The 16,709-nt window shown below is 40.0% G+C and overlaps 2 protein-coding genes across 2 annotated transcripts; both read right to left on the bottom strand.

Annotated features, from left to right (window-relative positions):
* Positions 1-1,407: 1,407 nt before the first annotated feature.
* Positions 1,408-10,489, bottom strand: chchd3b (coiled-coil-helix-coiled-coil-helix domain containing 3b). The gene is made up of 8 exons (XM_072670151.1): positions 10,297-10,489; positions 7,681-8,437; positions 6,585-6,678; positions 5,581-5,761; positions 4,774-4,857; positions 4,534-4,604; positions 2,541-2,682; positions 1,408-1,854 (listed from the first exon to the last, which is right to left on the bottom strand). The coding sequence occupies exons 1-8, from the start codon at positions 10,375-10,377 to the stop codon at positions 1,828-1,830; spliced, it is 1,437 nt and encodes a 478-aa protein (XP_072526252.1). The 5' UTR covers positions 10,378-10,489; the 3' UTR covers positions 1,408-1,827.
* A 1,475-nt stretch (positions 10,490-11,964) lies between these two features.
* Positions 11,965-16,420, bottom strand: slc35b4 (solute carrier family 35 member B4). The gene is made up of 10 exons (XM_072673661.1): positions 16,237-16,420; positions 15,887-16,000; positions 15,455-15,557; positions 15,281-15,330; positions 14,999-15,080; positions 14,328-14,388; positions 13,813-13,922; positions 13,635-13,710; positions 13,191-13,266; positions 11,965-13,019 (listed from the first exon to the last, which is right to left on the bottom strand). Exons 1-10 carry the CDS (start codon positions 16,311-16,313, stop codon positions 12,773-12,775), a joined length of 996 nt encoding a protein of 331 aa, XP_072529762.1. The 5' UTR covers positions 16,314-16,420; the 3' UTR covers positions 11,965-12,772.
* Between the last annotated feature and the right edge of the window lie 289 nt (positions 16,421-16,709).

The raw sequence follows: 16,709 nt of genomic DNA, 5'->3' as shown, positions 1-16,709 counted from the left end.
AATATTACAGTGAGCCACGTGGCGCTGGCTTGTCCTGTATTTGCTCCAAGGGACACTGGCATTGCATCACACAGGGAATATCAATGATGAATAGGAGGTGGAGGCTCACTGTTGGCACTGTCTAATCCACAGGAGCATGAATTGCAGGGGGAAAAATTCAATAATCAGTTCCCTTCAACAGACAAAACAAGCTCCGTACAAGCTTCTTCAGTGTCAGTTTAGCATGTGCGCACTCTCTCTCTCTCTCTCTCTCTCTCTCTCTCTCACACACACACACACACACACACACACACACACACTGACGCAGACATCCAGACAAATGCAGATGAGAATGGTTTGTCTCTACCGCAGGGGCCCGTTTCCTATTTGGAGCGCAGCTGTTTTGTGTGCTGGTGTGTTGCACGCCCAATAAAGTGCCACGGCTCCCCGTCTGATCAAGGTCATTCCTATTTTGACAGCACTCGAAAAAACATAATAAGGCATTCAGTCTGCGCAACATGGCCTCTGTTGACTTTCATAAGCTTTTGTTTTTCAGAGCAATCAAAAAAGGTCATTAACACAAAGCAAAGCCCCCCTACCTAATGTTTACCGGGCTTAGTGCTTAAATGTCAGACACGGCTCCGTTCCTGCCACTTTCAGCTAAAGAGGAGAAGGACAAAAAGAGACGAAGCATATTGCAGCGCTCTTGTGGCTTGCATGGCAGAGCGTGTGCATGTATAAAGCATAAAGAGAGACAGAAAGAGAGAGAGACAGAGAGAGAGAGAGAGTGGGAATGCGAATGTGTGATCTTCTCTGATTGTTGTTGTGTATGAGTGTGTGTATATGTGTGACAGCTTTATCAGAGGGTGACAGAGTGTTACACAAAGGGAGCAGAGTGGGACAATGCCCTGTAGCTCTGAGCATCTCACAGGGCAGAGAGGTAACATCACTCTATCTTCCCACACCAGCTCGCTGTCTCACTGTCTCCATCAGGCTATTGGATTCATCAGCCTTTTCTTGGAAAACTCAACACTCCGTTGCACATTCTCTGATTACAGCTTGGCTTCTGCTACAGAGTTGATTTTAGATGCAAACAAGGAGCTGGTTTAGTCATTCAGAAGTGATTAAGTTCCCTGATAAGCTTAAATACTCTGGAGGACTTCTTTAGAACGGTTGCTAAGGAAACCTCTTAAACCACAGCGCACCCTTGTGGGGAAAATGTGCAGGACATTTATGTTTGGAATGAGTTTTTGGCACACTGGATAGATCTCTCTCCCTCCCTCCCTCCCCAAAATATAGGTCATCCACACACTCACTACTCACACACACACACACACACACACACACACACACACTTACTTTAAATTGCAAATGACACAAATCCTCACAATTTCACAGAGGACAAAAAAGATAGTATTTCTACTCTCCTTAATGAAGGTATTTAATTTTCTTCCTTGGCATGCAATATCTCTCACATCTCTAGAATTGAAAAAAAGGCTCTGCTGAAAGCCGTGCTGAAAATAAAAAGAAGAAAAGGCACAGTGCTTTATTCTTTCCTGTGACTGGAAATGTAATGTTTTAGTGTCAAAACCTTTTCCCCAGACTGGTGGGTGGAAACGAATGAGCCTCGTTTGCATTACTCTGTCACGTTAGCATAATCCGTATGAAAATATGTGTTCCTAAATCTGTAAACGTCTAAACTCTGCAATCTTTTTACCACTTTGCAGTACAGTGTTCAGGTAAACTGAAGATGTGGTCGTCCTGGTAGTAAGGATCTTCTTGTCCATGTGGTGTGTGTTTGTGTCTTCTTTTTATGAGAAACGTTCCGCTGATCGTGGGAATCGGCTATTAACCACCTGTGCTCACCTTTTTGTTCTAGAAAAAGAAAAAGATCAAATCAAGAGAGTGTCATTTCAGTAAATTCAGTCATTCCCACCCACTAGCTAAGACTCTCCCTGTCACAGAAGTGCTGGAAAGGTGAAGGCTAGCGTGTGCCTCCTCAAGTCTCATGAAGCCAGCTAAACGTATCTTTAAGAACTGCTGCTAACTGCTCATGCTGCAGCTACTGCTGCAATGTCACTGGAGGAGAAAGCTATATATATATACATATAATAAATATATCACATTCAACCATGAGAGCAGTATACTGGTAGTCAGATACTGATACTGATGATTAGTTATAAATTAAAAATCCACTCAAATGTATCCCAGAGATATTGGCTGGAGCTCCAGCACTCTAGAGAAGTCAGTTCCACTGCTCTGCAGCCCAGTTTTGTGGGGCTTTATACCCCTCTATCTACCAGACGGCATTGAGCATGGTAACCTTAGACTCATGCACGGCTGCTCCAGAGCGTCCTGTATTATAAGGGATTTTCTGAATACTTTTGAATGTATATTGTATATAAACAACAATATAATGACTTTGGTTAAAATTCTGTGTTAAACTTTTTTAAACATGCAGACCTATTCAGGTGTTATCATATATAGAAAAGCAAGTCAAAGGGAAAAATCTCTCTCTCAAACATCCCTTTTTAAAACTAGAGCAGGAAAGTGGGGTATACCTGTTTAGCGTTGTCCACACACTGCATATAGAGCGAAGCAATGTTGGAGCAAGTCAGAGTCCGGCCTGTATTCTCCCTGTAGCATTTCAAAATCTCACTCTGCAGCTCTGAGCAAACTGGCCTTATCTGGGACTTCCTAGAGCTACAGAATGAGGGACAGGGGGACAGCATTTTAATGTATGTGAAAAAGTCTGGCAATTTGCAGTCTCTGTATGAGTTCAGCAAAGATAGTCATTCTACTATATTTACTGATGGATTTTGAGGGCCTATGAAATACTCTATTTCCATAACTATTCAGACCCTTCACTTAGTAATTGGTTAAAGCAATGGCAGCAATAGAAGCCTTAAGTCATCTTGGAAATTATCCTACAAGCTTGGCACACATTTCTTTTGTAAGGTTTCCTCCATCTTCCTGGCAGAATCGTTCAAGCTCAACCAGGTTGGATGAGAAGTGTCACTGCACAACCATTTTTAGATCTCTCCAGAGATGCTCTTCTGGGTTCAGGTCCAGACTCTGGCTGGGCTGCTACTTCCCTCTATCCTGACTAGTCTCCCAGTCACTGTTGCAGAAAACCATCCCAGAGGATTTTATTTCTCATGGTCGGAGTCGATCATGTGCCTTTTGATAAACTCCCAGTGGGCTGTCATGCAAGGAATGGGTTCCATCTGGACACTCTACTGTGAATTTCCCCACTGCGGGACTAATAAAGGACTATCTTATCTTAAAGGCCTGATTAGTGGGGTGCTGAACTGACGGTTGTCTTTCTGTAAGATTCATAGAACTCTGGATCTCATTCATAGTGACTGTTGGTGTTTTGGTTACTTGTCTGTCCAAGACCCTTCAGGTTTGGCTGGGTGGCCAGATCTAGGAAAACTGTTTGTGACTCAAAACTTCCTCCATTTGAAAACAATGGAGGCTTTCAATGCTGCAGAAATGTTCTTGTATCCTTCCCCAGATCTGTGCCTTGGCTTTGACACTGTGTTTACACCTGGTCACATATGTTTACACTTGGTAGTCAAATACGTTTATGGTTAGTCAGACTGAAATCTGATTGCTGTGTGGGACGAAATATGCAAATTCACTCATTGTGTGCAATTATTACAGACGTTTGGGTTGTACTGGGAGGGGTTTTGCTTGTCGAATCTTGGGTGTGTTTACACTTGTACTTTTATGTGGGTTGTCCTTATCCTGATATAACCCTGACACTGAAGACGCATGAAGTGACCAGGTGTACACGGGTCTCAGTCCAGTCTCACAGGTCTACAGACAATTCTCTTGACTTCATGGCTTGCTTTTCATTCTGTGATAAACCATCAGCAGTGAGATGTTTTTTAGACAGGTCTTTCCAATTAATTTAATTAGGCACAGCTCCAATCAAGTAGTAGAAGCACCTCAAGGACCACTTAAAAAAGTAGGATGCACAAGAGCTCAACTGCAAGTGTCATTACAAAGGGTCTGAATACTGATGCAAATGGGCAATTTCAGTCATTTATTTCTAAAGAAATTTACCAATCAAAAACCTGTTTTTGCTTTGTAGTTGTAAATTAGTGAGTGTAAATTGATGACATAAAAGTAAAAGTTCCATGCTATATATATATGGCCACCTATTCAGTGTATATGAGGTTAGCACAATCACTCATGTTGACACTATACTATACAGAGTGTTTCAGTCTGGCCTACCTTTTCAATTGAGGCTCAATGCAGATTATCCAATCAGAACAGAGGTCATTTACAGGCACAGGTTAAAAAAAACAGCCTGCTTATTTATGACTGTTACTTACTACAAGGCCGGTAGTAAATCTGTATAAGAAAAGCACCAGCACTTTAAGGCATACTCTGACGTCTGTTGAAGGTTTGCTTAGGTGCAATACTTCACCATGGGTTATGCAGCAGACGTGTAATTAACTAAAATTCAGATTTGAATAACACTGAAATGGCTTTCCAAGGGAATATGCTATTTTGAGCAAAGAGAACATATTATTGCTGACTCACTTGAAGCGATTGTGAGCGTCCTCCAAACCCTTTTTGAAGCTTTCTGCTGCGACTCTGGTGAACTGTGCAGTCTACATGATGAGACAGACAGACAGAGAGCAGGACAATGTAAGATCAAGAACTCAAGGGCTACAAAATGGAAAACATATAAAAGCATCAATAGGTTACGTTAATTATTAAACACATTTGCCTGATCTAAAATAAAGTGGTTGTGTGTGCTAAAGAGGTGTTATTTCTTACTTTCTCCTCCAGTTTGCTAATCTGCTCCCTGTACAGTGAGTCCTGTTTTGCCAGGTCCTTCTCCTTCTCCTGTACCTTCTGAATCTGTTTCAGGAACACAGAGAGCTTTGCAGTATCCAGAGCACAAATCACAAAGCTAGGACTCTACATTAGTCTACTGAACTACTGCCATCACAATAAATATACAAGTAACAATATATCTGAGGACCCTGCAGCATTAAAGCTGAGCTTTATGCTTAGTAATAAATCCAGTTTGGAAAGTTATATTGGCAGTTTGGAAACTTATATTGTACATATGAGCTATAGTTAACCTGAGCAGGACATAACTCATTGAAAACTTTTAAAAGAGAGTAAAAGAGCATTTCGTAGGCAGAACCAAGCCCCTCCATGCTTACCTTCCTCTCCATCCACTGACATACAGGAGCATTGCCAGAGAAAGAGAGAATAATAAGAGTAAAGAATGAAGAACAAAGGAGAAATCAAAAAAGAAGTAAGGAGATTTATGTGCCAGACTCAAAGCCACTAATGAAGTAAAAGGATCTAAAGGTGTTAATTAAACAAAGCACAATTACATAAGCTGTTAGATACAATAAAGCAGCAATTAAAGAGAGGATGAAGATTCGATTAGTAGATTGAATTAAAGGCAATTCTACCATTCCCAAACATTCTGACCGATGAGAGGCTAAACAACTTGTGCTGTAAAACTGGGCACAATATATGCACAAACAGAAGAGTACACAGAAGTGCACAAAGACTCCCACACACACACATGTATTCTGCAGCGGCTATGACCTCAGTATGGCTTACATAATACTGGGCTACAAGCCGCTCATTTTCAGTGTTCAAACGCTCCTTCATAACAGCATCTTTTAGAGACTGCTGAAGGGCTTGTTGCTCTCTTTCCAGAACCTTCTCAACCTCTGCCTGGATCTGCAGCTGAGCTCTGGCCTGAGCCTCTGCCTCCGCCTTAGCTTTCTCCTCCTCCAATCTACAGCAGAGCAAACACATACATATATCCATACATACATACAGTTGTGGTTGGATGTTTACATAAACTCATGAGCCTAAATTATTAGCCTAAATGACATGCCAATATTGGGCTTTGCTGTATTGTTCTTTTGTTCTGTTAGAGCAGATTGAGTAGATAGGCCACTATGACCAAATGTTAAATGTTTGCTGGTGTCAAAGTGAGGCATCAAACAAGAACACTGTTAAGCACTTTTAAGCATGGTGGTGGTAGTTTTGGACTGCCTCAGATTTTTTAGGACACAATTGTATGTTCCAACAGGACAATGACCACAAACACATTGAAGGTGTTTATGGAATTGACAAGCAGGCTAACATCAAGCTTTTGGAATGGCCTTCCCAAAGTCCTGACCTCAAATATATGGACTGTGCTTTAAAGTTGGCCTGTGCCAGAAGCTTAATGATGATGGCTACAGAAAGCGCCTGGTCAAGGTGCAATTTGCTAAGGGACATCTAACCAAATATTAGGTGTGCTGTATGTATACTTTTGATGCTGTGTTAATTTCAGAAAGATTCTTAAAACTTGTGCACCAATTGTTCCTCTATTAAAGATGTATGTTGCACTCATTCTAAAAAAAATCAGTGAAAGCCCCAAATTGCCATAACATTCATGTCCATGATGAGTGTATGCAGACTTCCAACCACAACTATACAGATCAGTACTAGTGTTTTTTATCTACTTCTCAATACATCATCTATACATCATTAATATTGTCTAGATTACATCTTTGACGGCATGTGGGTGGTCAAACTAATGGGACATTGTGCAACCCTGTTCCTCTTACTGTTGTTGAATCTTTAGCTTGGCTGTCTTTATCTCCTCTTGCAGGTGTTTCTGCAGTTTGTCCCTGATCTGTTTCCTCAGTTCCTCATCAATAACTAAATGAAAGATACAAGAAAGTGGTTATTCTTGCAGATCAGAGTCAATCATTGCAAAGATTGCACATTGCTGGGTTGTTGTGGCTGTGTTTCAGGGCAGAGATCGATGTCAGCAAGAAAATCATTCAAATGTGATTTTCACACACAAGTTTAAACCAGTCTCTGTCCTATTATTCACTCTTACTAAGGGTTCTTTCTGAATGTATAAAGATTTCTTTGACTAGTTAAATCATTCTTCTATTTGACAGAAAAGTGGTTCTTTAAACAACCTTTAAAAATTAGTTATATATTAGGGCTGTGTTATTAACAAGAAATACAATATGTATCAAAATATTGTATCAGGGGTTACAATTCAATATCCTGCAACTGTGTTTTTTTTAATAATCAAATATTAGAAAAACTGTCTTAGTATAAAAAACATACCATCAGATGCATAAAATTTGGTTAAAAGAAAACTTGAGTTTTATGCAATCAGAACAGTACAACATTACTATCTAGCGGTCTGGGTTTAAACACAACTCAAAATGAACCACTGTCTGAAATCCAATCTTTTCATGTAAACTATTAATTAAATATCAATACTGCATTTTTTAAAACACTGATGCAGTATTGCAAACCATTATATTGTGATACTTTGATACATCAATATTTTCCTACACCCATACTCTATATAAAAGTACTATATATAATTTTCATTACTATATAAAGACCATTTTTAATAAGAGTGCATCTTTAGAGCTGGACTGTAGAGCTCTAAATGCATTTGCTGATGTAGAGAGGTGTCAAACTCCGTCAACAGATACCAGAGCATAGCCTAATTTTCATCAATTGTCATGCATTGATGTGTTCTGATTGTCAACACATCATTTTCATTAAAATAGCAAGGTCTTTTTCACCAAAATATGTTTCATTTAAAATATTAAAACCTAGTGCACATCTAGTTACAAATACTCTCTCGCAACAATGAATGTGTTCTCATTTGTTGGGAGAACCCAGACTTACCTACAGCCTGTGGTTCTGATGGACAGGCTAGTGGAGTTATCCTGTCATTAAGGAGAGGGGGCACGGGGGGAACATCAGGCTCTGCAGCTGGAGTCTCTTCAGTGGGAAGTGGTCCAGTCTTTCCCAAGAATGGAAGTTCAGAGGGTATAGCCAGTGCAGAAGAGGACTGAGCGGGTACTAGCTCCTCCAGAGCAGTTGTGTCTAAGGGAATCTGCACAGGTTCAGCAGTGACAGGGGGAGGGAAAGGAACTGGTTCCTCTGTTGTTGGTGCTGGCGCAGTGCATGGTGCATCAGATGAAGGTGGATTTTCAGTTACAGCAACTGGCTCAGGCACTGGAGCTGTAGGTATGGGGGCACTGGCTGGTCCATCTGACGAGGAAGTGGTTGTAAGCAGCTCTACTGGTTGAGGTGTGACTACCTCATTAACTGGAGCAGCTGTAGTTACTGTTAAGGATTCAGTAGAAGACGAAGGCGAAATTGCTTCTACAGTAGGTGTAGATGAATCTGCAGGCGGAGGTGGTGCAGGAGTCTCTTGAGTCTTAGAATTAAACGGCACAGGAGGAGGCATAGGTTCTCGGAGAGGTGGTGGTACCAGAGAACTGGCATAAGAAGGACAAAGGGGCACTATGGGTACCAGGCGCTCACCAGGAGTCCAAGGCTCAACAGGATTCAGAGGACGTGCTTGTTTTTTCACCTGAGGGCGTTGAATCGCTGCTTGAGGAGATTCCTTCATGCGATCAATTACACGATCTGTCAGCTGCCAATCACATTAAAAAACATGTTTAAAACATATGCTATTTTTAGAGACTGCACATGAATTATGATTTATGAAAATGCATTTTAATATATAAAATTTCTCCCTTAAAAAAAACTGTTATATGTAGTTTGAAGAAGCTGTGAAAACTACTGACCAAAATACAGCAGCTGTCACAATGTACTGCCCAGAAGTATACCCTGATCAGCCACAACATTAGTACCAGAAAGGGAATAACACTGATTATCATTATCTACAGTGGCATCTGTCAAGGGGTGGGATACATTAGACATTAATAAAAAATAGACAAGGATTGTGAGCCACTTTGACAAGGGTCAAATTGCTAATGGCTAGACAACTAAGCCAAAACATCTCCAAAACATCAGGCAGGTCTTGTGGAATGCAGTGGTCAATACCTAACAAAAGTGCTTCAAGAAAGGACAACCGGTGACATGAGAGCCCAAGAACCCCATCTCACAACTTACAGGATCTGCTGCTAGCATCTTTGTTCCACAGGAGGCCTTCAGAGGTCTTGTGGAGTCCATGCCTCAAAGGGTCAGTTGAGGTTGCACAAATGGGATGTGCTCTGTTATAGCCTGGCAGTACTAATGCTATGGCTGGTCAATGTACATCACATACCATATGTCAAGTGTTTGAAAGGAGTCTCTTTCTTTTTTATTAAGTGGATAATCAGAAAAGAAAACACTAAATATACCAACAAGGCAATAATGCAAGATGCAACACTGAACAAGTGATGGTGTGGGTGGAGGAGTGAGGAAATACAGGTCTTGGAGAACAAAGCACTGAGAATTTTTGGAAGTGTATTTGGAAAATGTGTGGAAAAGAAAACTTTAGCCACGTGATGAGCTCTGTGGACAGCAGTGAGGAAGGTGTGGAGGTAACATTATTTTGATTGATAGAAAACATTCTAAAAAAACAGAAATGTATAAGTTAGGATACTCCATGAAAACATTTTTCTTTTTAAATGTATGGACATTTGAACAATACTGAAAGATGGGAATAATGGTAATATAACTAAACAAATAAAACTTAAGAAATGTGCCTTTTAAAGGAATAAAATAAAATAAAAATAATAAATAAAAACACTAAAAAAGTAGTACAAAATAAAAAAAACCTTGCTGAGACCCAAAGAACCCTCTGAGGCCCCACATGCATCCATCACCTTCTTTTTGAAGGCCTCAGAGAGCTCTTTGGATCTCACTTTGGTGAAACATGCACTCGTGTCAACAATCAAGAGCAAACCAAACTAAATGTCTGAGGTTTAAATAAGACAGGCTCCTCCAAAGTCCTCTCTAACCATGTTCTTCAGCTGATGTGCTGCAGCTGATTCTAACGTTAGGTACCTGCAGCAGTAACAAATGTGGGGGTGTAACTTAAGCTTAACTTTTTCTGCACAGAAAAACCGCATTTCTTTTATTTACATTTTACAAATGATTTTGAAAAAAAAAATCTTATTTCAAATAAAAATCTAATAACCCCATGTTTAAATGTGAGGAAGATCCACCTAATGTTGATAGGCACTGCCCTCAGTTGCCAGTGTAATTGTCCTGGTGATGCTGCACATCCTCTGATTTGTAGGTGGTGGTCATGCATGCACGCTGTCCAGGCTGTTGCATGACTGTGCTACACAGTGGTGTGTTCTCTGTGCTGAACAGAACATTGTGTACTCTCCTGAACACAGCTCTCTCTCTCTCACACACACTGGCACACACACACACACACATACACACGTGGACATGCAGCTAGGTATATCTGTTATGCAGCAGGCGAGTGTAAATAACCTACAGCGTATTCCGTCAGAAAGAATAAAGTTTATTAAACCTTTGCTCTGGGAAACTCACCCGGATGCCCTTCACGACTGTAACACCTTCTCCGTCGTCCGACTGGAACGGGTCGAGTCTCGAGCTGCTGTTGCCCCCCATGTCTGAGTAGGTTAGCGACCCCTGCACTTCTACAGATGATTAAAGTGTTGACGGGGTGTAAAAACTTTGACACTGGACACATCCAGGTCTTACACCCAGACCGGAGCCCCAAAACCTACCCTGCCCCCCCCCCCCCCTCCTAATAAAGGGTTTTTTCATTGGGCGCCCAAACTAACCGCCTGTAATAACCGTCAGCATTGGTCTCCAGCTGGAATGGGCCTGAGGGCAGAGGCTCTTTCACGCTCACTGGAGCCATTCACCGTTTTTCCGTAGCATTCAAAACAACATACCATACATACAGACACACACATATGTATAGCTACTACATGTACCATGAGAGTCCTGCTAGCAGTGGTGTAGGGTAACGTGGGGGAAGATGTCCCCTATAAAATGAGGTTACATCTAATCTCCACGCATTCAGTGAATGATCATAGTATCAACTGTCTGGAAATTGTCTGGACATGTCCTTTATTCAATGGTTTTTCCTGTAGTTTTATTGTTTTCCCACCGTCCTGAAGAAGTTCCCAAGGGTGCTGAGCACTTGTTGACTGCTTTCCTTTTTTTCTCATGAGGTCCAGCTCATCCTAAACCTTCTCAATTGGGTCTAGGTGGGGCAATTGTGGAGGCCAGGACATCTGACGCAGCACTCCAGCACTCTCCTTCTCCTTCCAATAGCCCTTACATAACCAGGAGCTACTGCATAATTCCATACGCATTCCTTCAGTTCAGGTCTTCAGTGTTTATCTACCATGCAGAAATGAATAAAAATAAAGAAAAACAGTGTGCCCAAACTTTTGACTGGTACTGTACATCTATAGTTCTTTTTTAACAACAATAATAATACAATTGTTTTTATTAATTATTGTTACATTATAATATATTTTGATAGACAAATGTAACATTTCAAGTTTCTATTTTACTGTCATTTGTCATAGTTTTGGGAATTAATCTATTTCATTAATTCCCAAAACTCCTCTATTTTGTTGTAAAAAGTTTTACTACCCCCCCCCCCCCCGCCCTCCTCTCTTGTTCTGATACCAATACAGAGATTTCTTCCTCACAATTCTTTGTCCCCCATTTCCCTTATTGTGTCCAATTTTATGCACCATCATCCTGTAAACACTAAACTCATGCACAGATGTGCTTTTTAGCTTCGCAGGAAGAGGACATTGCCTCCCATTTTAAATGCAGCCAGAAGGCCTCTTCAGTCTGAAAGAGCAGCAACTGTAGATCGTACAGAGTAAGAGCTATACTCCATATAATGAACATAAAAATAATACTGCTCAATCCAGATCTGCATTAACTGATCAATTGTAGTAAGGTTTTGATTTGTTATTTTATTGACTTTTCAAGCCTGTTTATTAAAGTCATTAAAGGAACAGTTTACTAAAGATAGATATACACATATTTCTACAAAGACAAGCCCTGGAGTTACGAGGTCTAATGTAGATAATGCAGTATTAAAGAAGCAAACCTTCATCCATTTTATTTTTTAGATCAAATTATTACTTTACGAGCAATAAAACTGACAAGATACCATTTAAATTATTATTTTTTAAAAGCACACCACTTTATTTTAGTAACCGAAAATGGTAAAGAGGCGGACAGCATAAAATAGAGAGCAGTGAAATTTCTTTTTAGAACTTTACTGGATAAAAGACAACATCCTGAGAGAACAAAATACAAAAAATATACAGTACATGAATTTTTCAAAATGATGATCCATGATGAGTTCGGTGCTTCATTTTAAAACACAAAATAATCTCTAAAAAAAAAAAAAAGTAGTCTTATAGGTAACACTACCAAAATGTCCTGTCAGTTAAAATCAATCAGGTGTAGGCATGTAGGCTACCCTACATGTCCTTAATCTATCAGTAATCAATCATCTTCTATGCATACACTTTAATAAAATCCCAATATCCACTGAGATTCAAACAGACTATCAACCAACAAGGACTAACCTTGAAGAGCAGCTATGCTTATCTAGTTTGACTAATTACCATGAGTACCATAAACTTTGCGTATCTCCCCTAAAACATCATTAATATGGTGGAACTTCTCTCTTTATCTTTTGGTGTCCTCTCATACAACTGTTATAATAGAGGACCAATGCTCAGTTACGCTACTTCCTCTGAAACACAGCCTTGGTCCCATTTTAGCAGTGGAAAAAAGGCCATGGAGTGAGCGATCAATCAAACACAATACACACGATCCCAAACACACCTTTCTAAAGACCTGACCTATTTATGTGATAGCAGGCAACATTCCATAGCACTGCAGGCGCACACACACACACACACACACACACACACACACACACACACACACACACACACACACACACACACACACACACACACTAAAGGGAGGTATCCTGTTTATATATTAATCATTTTTACTCTACTTTCTTCTCTAGTTTGTCTCCTTTCATTGCAGTTCGGATGCTGGACCACACCTCTGTGTACAGCAATGTACCCAGGAAGACCACGGCTGTGCCCACCCAGTGCCAGGTCGTGAAGGGGTTCTGGAAGTACAGGATAGAAATGATGAGGCTCAGGAACTTACGGAGCGTCACTACCAGCGTTACGGTTAGGGACGTGCACTCTGTGGTCAGAATGAACACACCCCGAATGCACACATATCTGAGCGGGTACGTAAAAGAATACAACGTTCAGGATTTGATAAACTGAAGCTGTCCAAGCCCAAAGCTAAAGGTTGCATGAAGGTTGTACCACACCTGAGCTAGAAAACAGGGTAAAGCATGAGACACAGCATGAGAACAAATACAGGAAAGCACTTATATCAAAGGATACTGTGTGATGACATTCATCAGTAAGTACACCCACATCACTGGTACAGGTTGACCAATTACAGGGATTTCCACAGGAGCTTCAGAAAAAAAAGCATCAGACAGTAGAATTAAATGTGTGCTAGTAGAAAGAAACATATTTAGATCAGATTTTGAAAAAGATCAAAAGAACAAATTGTCCTCATGTGTTAGTATGTTTATAGCAGTAAACACAAACTCATTACTACCTCAAAGAGCAAATGTGACACACTGGTGTGCGTCAGTGCAGAAGAGGGATTATGCTGGGCTTCCCAGACAATGCAAGCATGGTTAATTTTGCTCTTGTGGACATCCAGATAGCTGTGACACTGCTTGGAATCAAATTATAAAGCCCCAGAGCTAAACTCAGTAAGCCAAAAACCCACCTGACTGAAGGGAAGGTGCACAAAGACTAGGAACACAGACTCACTGCTTTGACTGAAGAGTACTGCATGGTTATAGATGTTACTTGAGAGCAGCAGAAACCCTGGCAATGGCAGACAATGCTGAAAGAAGCAGAGGCATTGCATTGAACCAACAATATGCAGAACATTACGCAGTAAATTTAGCAGCAGATGTCTGAGTAGGTCAAATGGAATCACACTCACATTATAGAAGAGAGCCTCCTTAGAGTGCTTGCCATACTGCTTGTACAGAGTCTCTTGGAAAATGCCCATTCTTGCCGACATTAGCAGGGCAAAAGTCAGCATGCAAATACCTTAAACAAACAAACAAACAAAACAAAAAAAAACATTCACAGCTGTATACTCTCTTCTGATCTTAAGACATAAGCTTTCCTTACTACACAATAATCAGGGGGCAAGACACACATTGCTGTCACTCAAAAACTTTGTATCCAAATCTCCATTGTTGCCGTTTTTTTTATTTATGACTTAATGTGAATCTGCCAAAAGTAATGCAAAATGACCTGGAATAAAATCTTTTTACATTAACTTTTACTGAGGGTTTTGTTTTTGTGACAGTGACTAGTATCAATCATTCTTATTACTTTAACAGAAAAGGCTACATAAAGCATGTTGCACAAAATACTTCAATAATATAGAAAGGACAAAACTATTAATAACATACAAAAGACTGACGTGCTTCACAGAAATGTGCCTACCTAAAAGCCACTGCAAGAATACATAGACGCCTTCCTCCTCTGTAGTGCCCCTTTCAGCACTCTGTGAGGAAGGAATTAAAGTCATCATTAATGGGAAATCAGAACGTATTATATATATATATATATATATATATATATATATATATATATATATATAGATAGATAGATAGATAGATAGATAGATAGATAGATAGATATGTTTCCATGATGTACCTGCATTTATAATCAGAATTTGAGAAATCATCAAATATCAGGAGTCAATTTAGAGGGGGCAAAAGTCTCGATAAGAAATCAAATGAATCGTTTAACTTTGATGTGATTAATCATTCTTTATATGATCAGAGGTATGAACTAATAAAGTTACAAAGGATTTCAGGTTGACTTTCAGCAACATCATAACTAACCCGACAGTAGACATCATAAGATATATATATATATATATATATATATATATATATATGTGCAGTCAAGCAATCCTTGTAACTTTACAGAAGAAGGAATAAACCTTCTTTCAATAGACTTTCAATGGACATCAATGTAAAATTACTGTATTCCTAGTATGACGTCAAAAAGGTTTTCACGATGACAGATAAAAACTATGTTTAGGACACTGTTTAGGACATCATCAGAAGAACTATGCACAACTGAATAGAAATGGTTGGCAAACTCACCACTTGTTTAGCAGACATGATGGTGCAGATAAAAATGCCTATCGATACCAGAACTATAGAAAGATATTTGCTTGCTGAATACCTTCATCAGAGAGAAAGACATGACATTAGTCATAATGTACACTATTATGTGTCTGTTCAGTAACCCTCAGAATTAAGTTCGCACTGAAATGTAAGCATACAATACAAACAGTGTAATCACCTGCATTTAAACAACACACATGTACAAAGCCTTAACGTCAGAATGTGCAGATGAACACTGAAACTGGAGACATAACTGACCTTTTTTTCAGTATGATGATACCCAGTATCATGTTGGCTATTAAAGAGCCCTGGGAAGGAAGACATTTACACCAGTTATAAAACTATTTAAGAAAGCAGATGCATACACAATGATCATTTAGATGCATGCCTATTAAAAAAAATTAAAAAAAAGATGCAAGAGACTGGACTCACAGATCTGAAGATCATGTGCAGTGGCATTGCAATGTTGAAGTTGAGGGCATAGTTGTTAATCACACTTACAGTGAAGAACATGGTCACCATGATCAGATAGTTACTGCAGAGATGAAACATGGGGGGTGAAACATGTAACAGAACATTCATTTTTCAACAACATGTCAGGACATTTATGCATTGAAATACTTGTGGTGAGGCTCAGGTTGATGCTCTACAGGGGTGCATGTGTTTAGTATTACACTGTATTAAGCAGACAGGTCATTCAGAGAACCACAACCGTGTAATTCTAATAGGACTTGAGACTGTAGAGAGTTGGTAAGATGTTTAACTGATAGGAGGTTATGAGGTTGGCACTACACGAAGATGTGTGCAATAGCTGAGACTCCTTTTCAGACAGTCACAAAGCTGGTGTGCTCATGTGGTGGATACCTGATGGGTATGGCTGGTTTCTTGCGCCCGAAATTCGTTTCGAAGATGAAGCCCTCAAGGGCAATAAAAGCAAACTGGGCAAACGTGACGATATTTCCACATCCTGGGAAATCCCTGCAGTTTCGAATCACAGAGAAGTTAAAGCACAGTTATTGAGGAACTTGGCTAACAGCAAAACTAGTAAAACACGCACACTCAGCATGTGAGCTTCTTGTTATTAGATATAAACGAACACTGGTTGCAGTCTATATGGCTGTATCTGGAAGCAGGGTGCATGTCATTAGCCCTCACAATCATACCACAAAGAGGTTCTCCAACCACAGCTGCTCGTTTGGAGAAGTTGCACTTACCTCACCAAAAGTTCCAGAAACACAACGTTACTGCAACACCCAACAAACACCAAACATACTGCAAAGACCGTATTCATCTTCACAGCCACTAAAGAAGGTCTCCGAGTACGTTACACGAATTACACCAAACCAATCGACCGCATATTGATAAATACACTGCCAAAGGTTTTCAATGAAGGCAAGAACTGCTCTCTGAACACGTATCCCGGCTTCGTTGTAGTTCCAATGTGGGGTCGGTGTGGGTATTGTAGTCTTCCTCGCTGTACTGTCCTATGTATAACCGTCAGGCTCAAAAATGAAGAAACTACATTTCCAGCAAAAACTAGCGCGAGGGGCGTGTTCATGTCGCAAACATATGTCAGCTAATGAAACCAGTGGAAGATTAATGGAGATTAATAGAGTTAATGATCAGAGGTGGTTCTATTTCTTGATAGTAAAATAAATATAAAAATCGACGCAAAATTAAAATGTAT

Source organism: Salminus brasiliensis, chromosome 2, assembly GCF_030463535.1.
Source record: "Salminus brasiliensis chromosome 2, fSalBra1.hap2, whole genome shotgun sequence".
Taxonomy (NCBI): domain Eukaryota; kingdom Metazoa; phylum Chordata; class Actinopteri; order Characiformes; family Bryconidae; genus Salminus; species Salminus brasiliensis.
Note: the sequence above shows the minus strand (reverse complement) of the source record. Positions and strands in the feature narration are given on the sequence as shown.